This window comes from Sminthopsis crassicaudata, chromosome 5 (genome assembly GCF_048593235.1).
Source record: "Sminthopsis crassicaudata isolate SCR6 chromosome 5, ASM4859323v1, whole genome shotgun sequence".
NCBI lineage: Eukaryota > Metazoa > Chordata > Mammalia > Dasyuromorphia > Dasyuridae > Sminthopsis > Sminthopsis crassicaudata.
This window is the reverse complement of record NC_133621.1, coordinates 305,684,543-305,700,710: the sequence shown is the minus strand read 5'-3', so window position 1 is coordinate 305,700,710 and position 16,168 is coordinate 305,684,543. Positions and strand designations below refer to the sequence as shown.

Below are 16,168 nucleotides of genomic sequence, written 5' to 3'. Positions count from 1 at the left end.
TTCAAATTCTGACTAAAACTCACTAACTGTCACTTTGAGAAAATCATTCACCTTCTGAGTCTCCATTTCTTATCTGTAAAGTAGAATTGGTTAAACTACTAGTTGCCTTCAAAACTGTTTTTGAAGAAAGTGCTTTATAAACTTTAAAGTTACATAAATGTATTCTATTACAGACATATAAATCCCTTTGCCCATTTATGAAGAAAGAGAATTTAGGTAAACCGTGACATTTCTAAGAGTCAACCATAGGTATCTATGCATTGTAGCATAATTCTGAGGAACTTGGCTAAATTTGGGAGTTAGAAAGGAGTGAATTTCGTTAAAAACTAATATCCTTAAGATAAAATTAGGGATGTTTGCTTATTAATTTGATGGATTTATTTTTAAGGAATCTAAGAAGACAGTTGCCAAGTTTCCTCCCACAGTATCCCATACCAGATAGACTAAAAAGATGTGTGGAACAACAGCTGGATATATTAACTTTTCAACCACTGCTTGCAGAGGTAAGAAAAATGGGCACCTACTTGCTGGTATCCCTCTCATCTGTCCTTTTTCACCTCTCACTAGACAGCCCCCTATGACAGTGTTCATCTCCACTTGAATGTTCTGTACTGAACCTTTCTGCTCTTCTGCTCTTCCCTCTAGAACCTTTGCTGAAAGGCTAAGCTTGGGATGAAAATGATAGAAAGTCTTTCAGGACCCTTTAGTAATTGTCCAAAATGGAACTGCTTGAAAACCTGCAAGGCACTGTCTCCTGTTAAGAGTGCATTTGAAAAGTGACATCACAGAATGACAATGAACAGTCTTAAAATTGCACTCTTGTTTTCATTTATCTGTGTGACTTACTGTGTCTTGTTCTTCATGTACAGCATGGCCCATTCCTTTGTTTTAGGGCTCACATTTTCTCCTAGTTTGTCCCCAGTTAAATTAAGCCTGGCATCCTACATTAGCATAGCATGGAAAGCTGAATGACGTTTTAAATGATTATAATTCTCTTGGTTGGATTCTGCATTCTAAACAAGAGGTTCATGGATCCTCGTATAGGAGAATATATGAAGTGACCAATGCAAGAATGTAATTGCTTGACTACCACCTGCAGTTTATTCCTTCCACATTACAGGGATTAGGGGCATAGTATCCCTGCAATCTGGAAAATCTGTGAAAAAGTTTTTGGTCCTCCCTTTGTATCATAGAAGTCTACATTTTTTTCTTTTTCTTTTATGGGATGTTTACAGTACCTTATTGTAAAATTTGTGTTGATATTATATAATGCCAAACATATATATTAAACATTTCTGAGCCTCTAAGCTTTTCCTATGTCATCTGCTGGCCTTCACATGTCTCTGGCTTCCAAAAAAGTCTTCCCAAATTCTCATTTAATTTCTTATGCCAACCCAGGATATACTGAAACTACAAGGGATAAAGTTGAGATGTGGAAGGGATAATTGTATTTGGGGGAGTTTTGTTTCTTTATTGCAATTGGAGTATGTGGTAGAGTAGGAAAGTAGATTTTTTTTCATTGAAAAGCAGACTATGTGAAGGACCTTTGATTTCATCAGTATAGGGAATTCTCTCTACCAAAGCAAATGTCAATCCCTCTGTGATTTTGGAGATGAGATCTAGTGAGTGTAGCCAGGACCCTCTTTGCCCAAGTCACCCAGCATTCTCTCCACATACCATGCTCTCTCTAAAGCAATAAGAATTGATTTTAAAAGTTTCTGGTTCTCTTTCATTTGAAATACTTAATAGTCTTTTTATCAGACTTTGAGCCACTAATAATTCCCATCTTACAAAATGACCCCAAAGCGTTGAGCACCAGCAGGCATGAAGAGAAAAGAAAATCAAAAAGATGCAGTTTGATGTGTCCAGGCTCTGCTTCTTTGCCAGGATCCTCATTTGCACCAAACAGTCTCTGGGAGTGTAAGAGGCAGAGCCCACACTGCGCTCCAGTAAGGAGCAGCCTCTAGAGAGGAAAGGACCCGTCAGGGTTGGGGATCAGGGGAGGTTGGACGCTGCCTCAGCCCTGGACATCCCATAGCATTACTGTAAGGGCTTTAAGTGAGCAGGAGCAATATGGGTTGTGTTTAGCATACCTGATTTGTTTGAGCGGAGAGGGCTGGATACCTTTCAGAAAGAATTCCTAAATTTTTTTATGAAGTGAATCTTGGGTTCTTTAAGGGTAACTAACCTTTAGTTGTTTTGGAATACCTTATTATTTAACTGGGACAAATAACTAGGATACTACTAGATCTTTCCAAGCTGAATTCTATGTTTATTTCAGCTGCTGAATATGTCCAACTACAAAGATAAATTTTCCACTTTGCTGTGGCTGGAAGAAATTCATGCAGAACTAGAAATCAGAGAATTCTATATGAGTGGAGTTATTTTGAAAAAGAATGGCAATTACTTAGTTTTGGAAGTTCCGGGACTAGCAGAGAGTCGCCCATCTTTGTATGCAGGTGGGTATTGCACTTGTAGCATCTTGCTGTCAGAGAAGAGCAGAAATCAAAGGAGGAAAAGACACATTATTTATTTTTATTATAGCTTTTTATATACGAAGTATATGCATGGGTAATTTTTCAACATTGACCCTTGCAAAAACTTCTGTTTCAACTTTTCCCCTCCTTCCCTCTACCCCATCCCCTACATGGCAGATAGTCCCATACATGTTAAATATGTTAAAGTATATGTTAAATACAATATGTGTATACATATTTATCAGTTGTCTTGGCCTACAAGAAAGATCGGATTTAGAAAGAGGGTAAAAGTTACCTAAGAAGAAAAAACAAAAATGCAAATGATAACAGAGAGAGTGGAAATGTTATGTTGTAGTTCATACTCATTTCCCAGTGTTCTTTCTCTGGGTGTAGCTGGTTCTGTTCATTACAAATCAATTGGAACTGATTAGGATTCTCTCATTGTTGAAGAGAGCCACGTCCATTAGAATTGATCCTGATATAATATTGTTGTTGCCTTGTATAATGATCTCTTGATTCTTCTCATTTCACTCAGCTTCAGTTCATGTATGTCTCTCCAAGCCTCTCTGTATTCATCTTGCTGGTCATTTCTTATAGAACAGTAATATTCAATAACATTCATATGCCACAATTTATTCAGCCATTCTCCAATTGATGAGCATCCATTCAATTTCCAGTTTCTGGCCACTACAAAGAGGACTGTCACAAACATTTTTGCACATACAGGTCCCTTTCCCTTCTTTAATATCTCTTTGGATATAAGCTCAGTAGTAATACTGCTGCGTCAAAGGGTATGCCAGTTTGATAATTTTTTGAGCATAGTTCCAAATTGCTCTCCAGAATGGTGGATCCATTCACAGTTTTACCAAGAATGCATCAGTGTTCCAGTTTTCCCACATCCCCTCCAACATTCATCATTATCTAGAAAAGATACATTTTACTTGTAGCACTGAACGTAATTATTTCTGTCTTTTTCATCCAGATAACAATTCCATTCCAGGCCTTGATTTCCACTGTTGTTTGCACTGTAGTGTATTTATTCTAAAAATGGTCTGACCTTCTGGAATCTCCCTTCCTTACCAGCTTCCTCCAGCCTCTAGTAGCCTCTACCTCTGCTACCTTGAATAACTGGCCTCCTCCAGCACTCTCAACTCTGGTTCCCCTCTAACCAGGCTCTAATCCTATCCCCTTCCCACTTTCCTGTGTGTTTTCAGCCCTTCTTGTTCTCTCAATTCTGTCCTCTCTTGCCTCCATACCTCATTTTAACCTCATTTGTCAAGTCAGCAAATGTTTATTCAGCACTTAGTGAGTGTGTGCTGGAAATGTGGAGGAAAACCCAAAGTCTTGAGAAGGTGTGAGCCTGGACTTCATGGAACTCATATTTATACTAAATGGGAGTATCTTTATACTAAATATCTTCAGGTGACCCACGCCCAATGTCACATGATGAGTTCATTATAATGTTGGGGAGCAAGCTTTTGTTGAGACAAAGCTATTGCAGTAGAGAGCTGGAGAGGGTGGCTTTGGGAAGTGGAAGAGCAGTAGGTGAGGATGGCCAGAACCCAGGGAGCTGGCTGACCCCTGCCTCCAGGCTCACTGTCTTGGACACAGTAGGCACTTAATTGGGAATTTGGGAAATGCATGTTTAACATTCTTGTGTGGAAATGAATCTTGTTTTCTTGACCAGGTGACAAAGTGATTTTAAAAAGCCAGGATTACAATGAGCATGTTATCGAGTATATTGGCTATGTGACTGAGGTGAGTCAGCCTGCAAAGGTGGCCAGAAAGGACTGTGAGTGAGAGATGGGATGATGTAGGAAATCAGGTACCTCTCAGCAAAGCACCAGTCCTGTGAGCTTTGGGGCCCTCCCAACCTGGATGCTTACAGGCCATTAAAACTCCCTGACACAGGCAAGGAATCTCTAAATGTACTTGTACTGGAAAAGGTGACTTTCTGAAGCCACATGGAAAACTTGACCTCTCTCTCTCTCTTAAACTTCATTGTTTAGATTCTGGCTAGTTCTGCCCTAATTCTCTGACATGTGTCGTGTTTGTGTTCTGTCTTAGCGGTGTTTAGTTTGCAGGTCATTTTTTGTTCTTTTGTGAACCCCAGGAAGATGCTTGTCTTGGAATATCCTTCATCCATTTAAGGTGTTCTGAGTTTTCTGTTTTTGGTTTCTTCAGTATGTACTGGATGGGGGGAATACTAGGGAATTGGGTCTGTCCTCTGAAGCCTTTGAGGCTACAGAGATGAGGCATGTATGTGTGTGTCTGTGTACACATGCCAGGGGCCTTCCAGGGAGTGAAGGCAGGAGAGCATTAGAGACACCTAAGTGCCTGGGGCCCAGCTTTGGGAGCCCCTAAATGTAGCATCCTGTGGAGCCCTCCTCATATTGTAGAGCTGACATGCATAATAGACTTAGCAGGAGCCATTGCATCCCACCATTCCCCCATTTTCTCATCTGTGAAACTTGAAGAGTTCATATTCTCACTCACCCCCTCATAGTAAATACATGAAGCCTGCAAGCTCCCCGGATGCTGATTATGCCTCAGTATGTGTCTCTTAACTGTTGAGCACCTACTGTGTATGGTCTAGGTTAGTCATCCAGAAAGAGGAGAGAAAGATGAGGGATCCTGGCAGGGGCTGGTGCTGTGGAGGGTGTGCACTGCCAGACCCTGAAGGTCCAGAAGTGAATGTCTCGGGTTTATTCAGCATTTCTGGCTGCCAGGTGCCAGGGTTCTCAGAATCACAGACAAAGCAATCCTTGTTCTCTCATGGGGAAGGAACCAGCACCCATGTCTGAATCTGTAGGGCATAGATATAATGTGACAAGATAAAAGTATACCCAAAGTGGTTTAAAAAAAAAAAAGGTGATGGGGGCTCAGGAAAGGCTTCATGCCCAACATGGTACTTGGTGGTTTTTTAAAGGAAGACACATGGACATGGAAGGGGGATGGCCATGTTATTGATTTTGGGTATTTGGGACTGTAACTCTTCTTTAAGATCTTCCCTAATTTAAAAAAGAGCCCATTATCACATTCTTTTCTTGAATGGGTTTGAGATGATAGTCCAGACAGTTCAGTCCCTTCTTTTAGTGAATGCCCACTGTGTGTTTCTAGGCTCTGAAAATATAAAGACAAAAGCCAACTCAGCCTTGCCCTAAAGGAGTGGGTGTAATACCAGATGGGGTAGGAGGTCATTCATCCTTCCCAAATGTTGGGAGGGATTCAGGGACTTATACAGTCTTTAGTATCCAGTAGCAGCCATTTCTAAAGACGAAAAACTCTATCCATCTCTCTCTCTCTCTCTCTCCCCACCCCCATTTGTATTTTTCTTAAAATACAATAAGATGAGCACTCTTTTCTATTTTTCAGTTTAAAACATTTGCATCATCTCTTAAATTTATAAGGCCAGACAGACCAAAGGAAATTCCAGCTTTTTTGTCTCTATTTACAATTTTTTCTTGTCTCCTATTTGGAGTAGGAACTTATTGCTGGCAGTTTTGATTTTTGCCCACAGAGATCATGATGTTACCCAGACAAGTAATCAGCAAGCAAAGCTCATTAGCATTTGACTACCTGCTTCTCTGTTAGTCTATTGGGGTGGTCATTGATTCATTTACATTATGATAAATTAAATTTTAGCTTCAGTTCTTAGAACAAATTCAAACAAATAACTTTTGATATTATTTGGTTATGTAATGAAAATTCTACCACATGAAACATAAACTAAATATACTGTCTGTTACTTTTTAAGATTCATGAAGAAGATGTAACTCTTAAACTCAATCCTGAGTTTGAAGAAGCTTATAACTTTGAGCCGATGGACGTTGAGTTTACCTTCAATCGGTAAATGTTTCATAGGAACACTGAAAGTTTTCCTTTCACTTCCAGGGCGTTCTTGATCTTTTCCCATTTCTTCAGTAAAGTTGCCTAAAGTTCAACTTAGAGAAAAATTTAAATGAAAACATTAGGGGAAGAACTTTGTGATTCCAATCACATGTGGTAGAGGTCAAGGCATCCCTTCTGGGAGCCTCCATACCTTCATAGCTTGTGACATGGCCAGATTTTTCCCTGAAGTATTTCCAGGGTTCGGGAATTTTTGTGGTCATGTCCTCAGGAATTCCCAACCACAATTTTATAGCATCTAGTTAAATTAATCCTCAAAAGGAGATATGCAAGTGTTAAAAAATTTTAAAAATGACAAATGTCTCCTTGAACATTGCAAGTGGCCTTCTTTGGCTGTTCAGACCTGATGACTGAGTCTCTTCCTGCCTCCCCCAGCCCTGGGACAAGGTTCTTACATCTCTGACTCCAAGCTCTTTTCGGCCTCCAGAAATCATGATGGGGTTTCTGTCATTTTTTGCTCATCTTTCTTCCACATGTAGATGAGGGGACAATGAGACAAGACTCACTGATCAGCTGAGTGTGCCTCTACTATAGTTCACAACAGGGATTTCTTTTGTCAACTAAATGTAAACTGTTAGGTTTAAAAAAACAAAACAAAACAAAACAAAAAACCTCCACATCCATATGAACCAGACATATTCCCCTGAGGGAGGGAGGAGTGTCTCTGCTCCTGCCCAGTGAGGTACTTGTACTCTAAAGAATCCTTAAATTGAGGGATTGCGCAGGTAAAGGGAAATCATAAAGCAGCACCCTAATAATTTTCTATTCTCTCCTTTGTGACAGAACAACCAGCAGAAGATGTCACTTTGCCGTTGAGCAAGCAATACACCTGGGTGAAAAAGGTCAGACTGCAGGGTTGGGAGGTGTCATATCCCCCCTCCCTCCTGTACTGTTTCCTCTGTTTCTGTGGGGTCTTAGATGTGAGCAATTTTTAAATGTTTCCTGAAAAATATGACATTTTGAAAAATGGGGATTAAACCACTTGATATCTATATTTTAAACTTTGTTTTCCAATATATTTCAATCTCATTTAGCAAGAGTTAGTGTGTGTGGGGGGGGGAGGTGATACTATTCTGTTTTCTCCTTTTCCCTTTTGTTTGGTGTGTTAGTGGGTGTACTGGTGCTTATAGGAATGCCTGATTGCTTTTGCCCATGTAGAAAACCTGGGAAAGGAGAGAGGGCTAGGGGAAGGGGGGGAACCATGAAAGGCACTGTGTCCCTTGGGCTGGATCCTTAGGAAGAGCATGGCCTGATGGGCCATTTCCTGTCTCCCCTTTTTTTTTTTTTTTTTTTTTTTTTTTTTTTTTTTTTAAATTTTAAAAACCACAGTATTATTTCCAGAAAGTATCATTTTACAGTCTCCACAAGTTTCTGGGACTTGGAACTATTTGCAAGATACTGGTAATGATGAACAGGCTGCTCTTAAACAAGGAAATAAGGTAATCTTTTAGCGACTCAGTTTACAATTGGGAAGTGATTGTGGATTTCATTTATTAATTGGCACTGTGGGGGAGAAAAAGAGCGCGAATGAAATGATTCTTTTCATGGTTCATGTTTGTCTTCATTCAGCTCAAGATCAGAAACCCACTAAAGGCCTCAGAGTTCTGGTTGTGGCTATTAGAATTAGCAGTAGGTGATGGAGGTTCATCTCATTCTTCTAAAAGGGAGGATCTTTCTCCGCTTGTATCATTCTTTGAGTTACCAGCCCTAACACAGAACCTGGTATATTTGTTGGTAGTCATTGATATCAGCAGTATCAATGCACGGAGATAAACTCTCCCCAGAGCCCTGAGCTGCAATCTCCTTCCCATCCTCTCCACACACATACAAGGATGCACAGACACAGCCTCCCTGGGTCTCAGAACTCCGTTACAACTCTGTCTTGCTTCGAACTTTTCTTGGTCATTCATGGAAGGAACAGATTATTTCAGTTTTGTCAAATGAACCTTTATTCAAGCCCCTGTCTGGACAGATGAAGTCCCAGTTCAGTGGGAGTGCTGCAGAGGAAGAAAGGCAAGGGCTTGGGTGCTAGTGAAGCTTGTCCCAGAGTGGGAGTAGCAGGCCTGGGAGGCCACTGGGCATGGTGCTTTGCTCTTGTAGCCTCAAGGTGGAGGAGGCAGGCCTTGGCTGTGTTGGGAAGGATCTGTTGGGATGTTCAGTTTGTTTGAGTAATGCCTTTTCTTGTGTCCACACCTCTTCATAGTACTTTGTGGGGGGGGGGGGGAGTGCTGACAGCCTCTGTGCTGGCTGATAACTTTGCTGTGGGTATGCATTGTGGTTCAGAGGGTCATGCCCTGGGGAAGAACAGGCCACATTTTCATGCAGCACAAACTTGGTGGAGGAGGTTTTCCACCCTTTCTAGCATATAAGCACCTGATGGAAAGTCTTTTTTCCAGAATAAGAAGAAATCAAAGGAGCCAAAGGAACACACGACTAAGAAGAGAGGAGCCAATTCCATCCATGATGTGGTGACATTTGCCACACAGACAAGTAACTTCTGTATATTAGAATATTGGCTGAGGGGGTGAGGTCTGTAGGGTCAGTCAGGCAGTAGAGAGCTGAAGACCCCTGGGCTTTCTCGTCCTCGGAGCGGGCCATCCAGCTCGGGCTAGGCAACCCCCTAGAGCTCCGAGCTTCAGGAAGCTGAGCCTTCCATTCTGCAGCCATGCTGTTGGTTAGAGGAACCTTCCCAATCTTGCCCACAGCTTTCTGTAACTTTTATTGATTCTGATTCTGTCAGCCTTTCATATGTTCATAGAGCTCTCATGTCCACCTGAATCCTCTGCTCTCTAAGATACCGACAGCCCTCCTGTTCCAGTCACTCTTCTCTAGACCTACTTGGTTCTGTCCCTTCTAAAATGGGACCCTCAGAACTGAACTTGGCCTTGTGAGTGGCTCCACCTCCTCCAAGGATAGATTTTAGAATTTTTCCAGGAATCAGAATCAAGCTCACTGCTTAGATTTTGTACAGGAGACAATTTTATTTAAAAATTGAGACTTTGTTTGCCTTTCTTTAATCCAGTGGTCCCTCTCATCTTGTCTTTCAGAGGACCCTGGCAGTGGTTGAGCAGTCCCAACCACTCACTCTTTTAGTACATGAGGATGTAGTGTTGGGCCAGGTGAGACAATTAAAGACGGCCTACGCCTCTCCTCTAGGACCCCCCCCATTGTAGCCATTTTTGTCAGAGGTCATTATCCTCTGCCATGAAGGGAGCAAGATGCTGGCCAAGCAGTATTGCCTAATCTCATTTGCCTTCTTCTTTAATTGGCCTCTCTCCTTCCCCCACAATACCTTGGTAATTCCTTTCCTCAGCTCATCCTGAGCTTTTATATTACTTTGATAGTACTTTCCCCACCCTTTTGTGTTCCCCCTGTTCTCTGCCCTTGGCCTCTTTTTCTCTCCATCTTTTACAAATTTCAGCTTGCACTTTGCATTTACAAAAGTCTTCAAGCAGTTCCCACTTTTCATCCTCACTGGAATTCTTTTCCTTTGTGTGTTCAGCATTTTGTGCTTGAGTTTCCCATCCCCATCTGGACCGTCCCAGCTCTGAGCAAATACCCATTGCATGCACTTCCTATGCCCCCTCTGAAGTGTGTTCTCCCAAAAGATAGGGAATGTGGTTAGCTGTGCCCAGCTTTTCTCTTCCTCACACTCTTTTCTACCAATTCACAACCAGTTCCTCTCAGTGAAAATCAGGTCCAGGATAGGATTTCCCTTTGTGGGTTGATCTGCTTGTTAAAGGATGAAATTATCATTAAGAAAAGTCAAGTTGTTTGTTCCATTGCTTTCGGAAATGAGAGTGTTCCAACAAATGTATGTAGAATGGAAGCCCCCCCCCCCGCATTGTTACTTGTCACCCTTCAGCACCCAAGTTCGTGACCTATTAGTGGAACTTAAATTCCTTCTGTCTTTCATCCTTGGCTTGGGCAGCCTCTGGTGCATCCTTGTGTTCTCCACCACAATTCAATCATATCTCTACTTTTTTGATGCTCCCCCACCCTACACCCTTTTAGCCCTTGTGTTGCTTTTAAATAAGGCATCCTCAACTAGAGACATTCCCATCATCCTTAGTCTTAGTGCTAAAGACACACTAAAATGTGTCTTCTGATATTGGGCTCACAAACACATCTTACTCGTTCCCTAAATCTGAGCATTTCAGTGTGGACGCTGGGAAGTTTTATCACCAACTGCTTTCTTGAGTTTGAGTTCTTGTGGCTATCCCCATTGCTGTTCTTCCTGCATGGTGGCTACTCTCAGAGATCATCCAGCATGGACTGTGCATAGGCAGTCATTCTTCTCCACTCCCAAGGCTGTTTGCAGGAGAGTGCTGGTACATTCTTAGCAGCCTCTCTCTACATAATCCGTGTTCTAAAAATACAAGTTCTCCACTTCTCACATCAGTTTGTCTCTTCTTGCCTTAAGAGATCAGCAGTGAAGAAGATACAACCCATATCCCTATGATTTTTGGCTTCATACCCAAGATTTTGCAGTTTCTAGCATGCTTCCTAGGTTTTTCCTGCCAGTATTTGTGCCTGCACAAATCCCCAGGAGTTAGATTCATAGTATTAGATTTTGTGAAGTCTTGGAAAGTTCTCCATTATGTCTTGATGACATGACAGAAAGATGAGATCTCCCTATCAAAATAGGCAACAAGTCAGCACTTAAGTATATAGAATGTGCCAGGCAGTGTCCCAGGCAAAAATAAGGGAATCCACTTTTGAGTTTTCACTTAACTGGGGAAACATGTTTGCATAAGTAAATGCATGCTCTGTATAGCTGGGTGGGTGTTGATACACAGTAAATAAACAGCATTTTCAGTCTGGGAAGTGAGAGAACACAAGGGGAAGACTATTACCTGGGGGAATGTGGAAAGTCCCCCAGGATCCTACTCTATAATTAGGAGGGATATGTGATCCTTTATTAAACAGAGACAGTATTGAAATTAAGTAATTTGCCCCAAATCCCCTAAGTGACGGAACCAGCATTTGAATCCAAGTCTTCTTGATAAATCCGGTTTTCCATCTGAAGGAAGTAGCATTAGGGCTTAGCCTTGAAGAGAATTAAGGTTTCCAAGAGACTGAGGCCAGGAAAAAGAATGGTCCAGGAGGTAATAGGACCTCCAGGTGTATTAAAGCCAAGAGGTTGTTGGGTATAGAGGAGTTCGGTGTGGCTGAAGGGTAGGCTGGTATGTGAGGGCTTAAAAGTGGTCCCCAGAGCTGGAGGGATGAACTCATGCCACTTGGAGTAGGGCATCCAATGCCAAGCAGGAAAGTTTGTATTTTTTCCTAGAGGTAAGAAAGTGACATGGCACATAGTGGGTGCTTAGCAAATAATTGTTGAGCAACTTAAGTGATCTTTTACTGGCTTTAGGCTACCATGGAATCCATTCATCCCCGTATCTGAATAAATCATTACTTTCCTTTCAGAGTCTTTACCTACCTCACAGAGGCCTCTCCTTAACCCATCTGGGGCATTGCTGTGTTGCCCTCATTACCATCATATAATATTATTGTTCACTCTCAGTGGTTGGACAAGATCACATCACCCTATGTTCCACACACTCACTGGGGACTTGGGGATTTCTCATGGCATCAGTGAAGAAGTTTTTCAACATGTTTTTACTTTTATTCCTGACTGTTAAAATGGGCTGTGCTATATATTATTTCTACATAAGGCTATGGAGGTTGAAAATTGGATTCAGTTGTTTGCCCTCTATATGAACCTTTGTTTTTATGCCTTGAGTACACAGTGAATGGAGTACAGACCTCGAAATCGAAAGAGCGCGAATTTTTCAATCCAGTTCTAAATGAAAAGCAGAAATTGGCAGTTAGAAGAATCTTAAGTGGTGATTGCCGGCCGATCCCATACATTCTTTTTGGACCTCCAGGAACTGGAAAGACAGTTACCATAATAGAAGCTGTTTTACAGGTAATTATCACTAACAAACAGACTACAGGATGCTCTTTAAAAGTACAAGCTGGCCAAAATCTCAGGGAAGATTGTAGGAGGAAGAGATGACTTAGGGCTCCAGCCCAGCCCTTGAGATGTGCAGAGTCAGCAAGCTTGCAGTTGGCTACTGTTCATTAAGTACGGAGATGCATCATTCTGCAGCTGGCCTATTTTAAAAATCTAAATGGTTTTTAAATGGATTGACAGCATTTAAGAGTCATATTTTCTAGCCTTTAGAAGATGCTTCATTTTCTGAATCGTAAAGTATTCATAGTATAGCAGAAATTTACCTCCAGAAGAAATGCTACTTAAAATTAGACTTGGCCTTTGTCACCAGGCTGCAGAAAAACGTTGGCTTTATGTAAACATTTTTAATGAGTTCATTGAGTTGATTGAGCTTTCTCCTGGAAAGGAAAGTCACTTTTGTGCCTCATTCTGTAGCTATGTTATGGCAGAGTAGGCAGGGGGGAACAGTTTGATTTTAAATTTAGGAAAATGGGTGCAGAGAGATTACAGGTTTTTCCAAGGGGCTGAAACAACTAAACAGTGAGAAAAGACTTGAGAAGAAGCCTTTCCTTCCAACTGTAGGCTTAGGCTCTTCCTAACTTTAAATCGATTATGTCCAAATTTTATATTTAGAAGTTTAGTGGGTTTTGTAGATTTTTTTTTAAAAATCTAGTGATATATTGAGGGAAAGTGTGGCTTCCATCTCTCTTTGGCCTTCTTGTCTGTGACACAGATTCATTCTACTTTACCGGACAGTCGGATTCTGGTCTGTGCCCCGTCCAACAGCGCCACTGACCTCGTTTGCATGCGGCTGCACGAGAGCAAAGTGCTTGCCCCGGGAACCATGGTGAGAGTGAATGCCACCTGCAGATTCGAGGAGGTAATTTTTTATAGTGCGTGGAATTTAACCCTACTCTTTTCCCCACCACAGAGTCCATGTATCTGGAGTGTGGGTCATAAATGCGAATGAACTTGTGTTTGAGCCCTGCAGGACTGTCTCCTACTTCACAAAAAGTCCTCACTCCAGAACTTCCAGTTAATTCCAAGAATGCCATATCCTGCCTCCTTTTCATGCCCAGAGGTCTCCATGATGTCTGTGTCCCTTCTGCCCTACAGCTTAACTTTTATTTTCCCCCTCCTATGTCAGAGCTCCCAACCACCATTGATGTGACCAGTGTTCCCCCTTCAAGTTACTTTTCTTCGTGCTTTTCTCCGTTCCCCCTTATCAGTCCCCCTAGTAGTTAGGATTTACCTTTTCTGCCTTATGGGACACTTGCCTGTGTACTTGATTTCTCCATCTCATGCCCAGTAAAGTGGAAGCCCTTTGAGGGCAAGAATTGTGTTTTATTTGTCTTTGCATCCCAGTAGCACCAAGCTCAGGGCCTCATATATATAATTTATTGTTGTCTGACTCTCCATGACCCCATTTGGGGTTTTCTTGGTAGAGATTTAAAGTGGCTGGCCATTTCCTTCTCTACCTCACTTTACAGATGAGGAAACTAAGGCAAACAAGGTTAAGTAACATGTCCAGGGTCACACAGCTAAGAAGTGTCTAGGCCAAATTTGAACTCAGGAAGATGGGACAGTCTTTCTGACTCCAGATCCAGCTCTCTGTGCACTGTGGTACCATCTCGCTGCCCCCTCATTTGTAACAGTGAATTAAAACTACAGACAAAAGGATGACATGGATCTCAGTAGGAAACCGAGAAAGGGTTCAACTCAGTTCAGCAGACAATAGGCATTGTCCTCAAGGAACTTAATAAAAATAAATGTGGAACATTTGTTTCTTGATTTGATGATGTCTTTATATCTCTCTCATGAACTAAAATGTAAGAATTGAGGAATAACTTTGGGGTTTGAAACTGATAATCTGAGCAGCGGGGCCACAAGCCAGCATTGCGTGGGGCTTGTACCTCTTGGGCCAGCAGATCCTGAGAGAAGTTCTAGAACAGGAGCCTGATAGGCCTCCAGCAATGAATCCAGCCTCCCTTCACTGGAGTAAGGCAGAGACAGCAAGAAAAAGCTGGGCGTGTGGAGGACTGGAAGGTTTACAGCAAGCAGGCTTTGGCGGTCTTGGCGTATTTGATTCTCACAAAAACCTTGGGAAGCCAGAGTGTATATTATTCCTGTTCTTACAGACAAGGAGACTGAAGCAAATAGAGGTTAAGTGGTTTGCCTGTGGCCACATCAGTAATCAGTGTCTGAGGTGGGATTAGGATTCAGATCTCCTGAATCCAGGTCTGTTATTCTCTTGCGCCCCTGAGGGTCCTCGTTTCCTCCAAAGCCATGGCTCATAAGCGTTACTGATAGATGTCTTTCTGTTACTTAGCCAGAGGACAAAATCAGTTCAAATCAAAGTAATGGGTTGAGAGAACAGAAAGAAAAGTAGCCAGAAAAGGTTTCCTCTCATAAAACTGGGGGTCACTAAGTGAGAGGAATGGACATTCCCAGAAAACATGCACATATAGGAAGCATGGCCAGCCTACTCAGGAAGAGGCAACTTATGTGTCTCTTGATTCAGAGTTGCGCTTGTTTTCTGAAGATGTCATTGCCCTGTCTCCACTGGGCTTTTCCCCCCCGGGTCATCACTCTACAAGGCATATAATATTGAGCGTCTCTCTCTCTCCTTCCAGCTTCTGGCTTCAGTTTGGAGTTCTCAGCAGAAGTGCTCCCTCTTCCTCATGAGAAGAGGAATGGTGTTAGCTTAGAGCCCAAAGGCTTCAGCTTCTGGGGGTTTTAGGTAAGCAGGCCCTTCCTTCACCCACATCAGACTAGCTTCAAACCCTTGTCTGCTTTTCTTCCTGTTAGCACAGGAAGATCTGTCACCTGTTGCTTTAGATATAGTTGGATTTTTTTTTTCCAGAAGAAGAAAGTTTACAGGACCCTAGTTCTTTTGAATTACAGAAAACACAAAGTAAAGGCATTTCATGTTTTTGAACTTTGCCTTTCTGCTCATCAGGAACATTTTCTTTGCCCCAAGTCTATGTGACTTTAAGAATGTCTTTGTTACTCTTGCTTAATTCCCAAATTGAGATCCTATTCCGCAAACCCATTTCAGGTGAGCTCTCTGTAAAAAGGGAAGGGGAAGGACAAAGAACAAAATCCTCATGTCAAGTTATGTCAGGATCTCTCCCTCTGATGCAGTCCTTTGTTCCAAATTCTCACTTTTTTGTGTTGTGGGGACAATAATAAGCCTTTTTGTAGTCTTCTTTGGGGAAGTAGATTTTAGTTAGACAAATGAGACTTTTGACCATCAAGATGATATAAAATATTGGGATTTGTTTCCTAAGGAAATCTCCTTCCTAATTGTGAAATTTCCATCACTGGATTTCTTTGCAAAGCCACATGTTATAGATGATTCCACATGTTATACATGTTATAGATGATTCATATATTCAGTGAAGTTAAGCAACTGCCTCCCTATCGTGTATGTCCAGTGCTGGATTATGCTTAAGAGACCCCACTTCTTAAATAGCAGAATGACTGATTTAGATGAAGAGGGCCAGATCCCATCTCAGTAAGTGTGGCTCCCACCCAGAGCTTACCTAGTCCTGTCCCATTCAGACAGCTCTGGGCCACATATGCTAGCCTTGTAGACACAAGGGTGTTCCTGCTGGGGTGCAACACTAGGTCAGGGAGTTGTCTCAGGAGCAGATTCTCCTCTTCCATTGGTATCATGGAGTCAGAAGGAGATTGTTCCCTAGTGCACATGGAGTTTCCTTGGTGTTTGTTTAGCTAGTCTTTGCTAGTTTTATCTTGTTATTTGCATTACACTGATCAGCACTAGATCTGGAGTCAGATATACTAGTGGTGAGGCCCCAGATTG

General features: G+C 42.0%; 1 protein-coding gene across 3 annotated transcripts in view; it reads left to right on the top strand.

Annotated features, from left to right (window-relative positions):
* The window catches only part of MOV10L1 (Mov10 like RNA helicase 1), a 54,905-nt gene that overhangs the window by 18,200 nt on the left and 20,537 nt on the right, over positions 1-16,168 (top strand). For all 3 annotated transcript variants that reach the window (XM_074272015.1, XM_074272016.1, XM_074272018.1), the window contains exons 10-18: positions 389-503; positions 2,282-2,459; positions 4,165-4,235; positions 6,235-6,326; positions 7,170-7,228; positions 7,716-7,825; positions 8,783-8,876; positions 12,137-12,315; positions 13,076-13,222. In XM_074272015.1, coding sequence (XP_074128116.1) covers positions 389-503; positions 2,282-2,459; positions 4,165-4,235; positions 6,235-6,326; positions 7,170-7,228; positions 7,716-7,825; positions 8,783-8,876; positions 12,137-12,315; positions 13,076-13,222 — 1,045 coding nt within the window. The remainder of the gene's footprint in view (positions 1-388; positions 504-2,281; positions 2,460-4,164; positions 4,236-6,234; positions 6,327-7,169; positions 7,229-7,715; positions 7,826-8,782; positions 8,877-12,136; positions 12,316-13,075; positions 13,223-16,168) is intronic.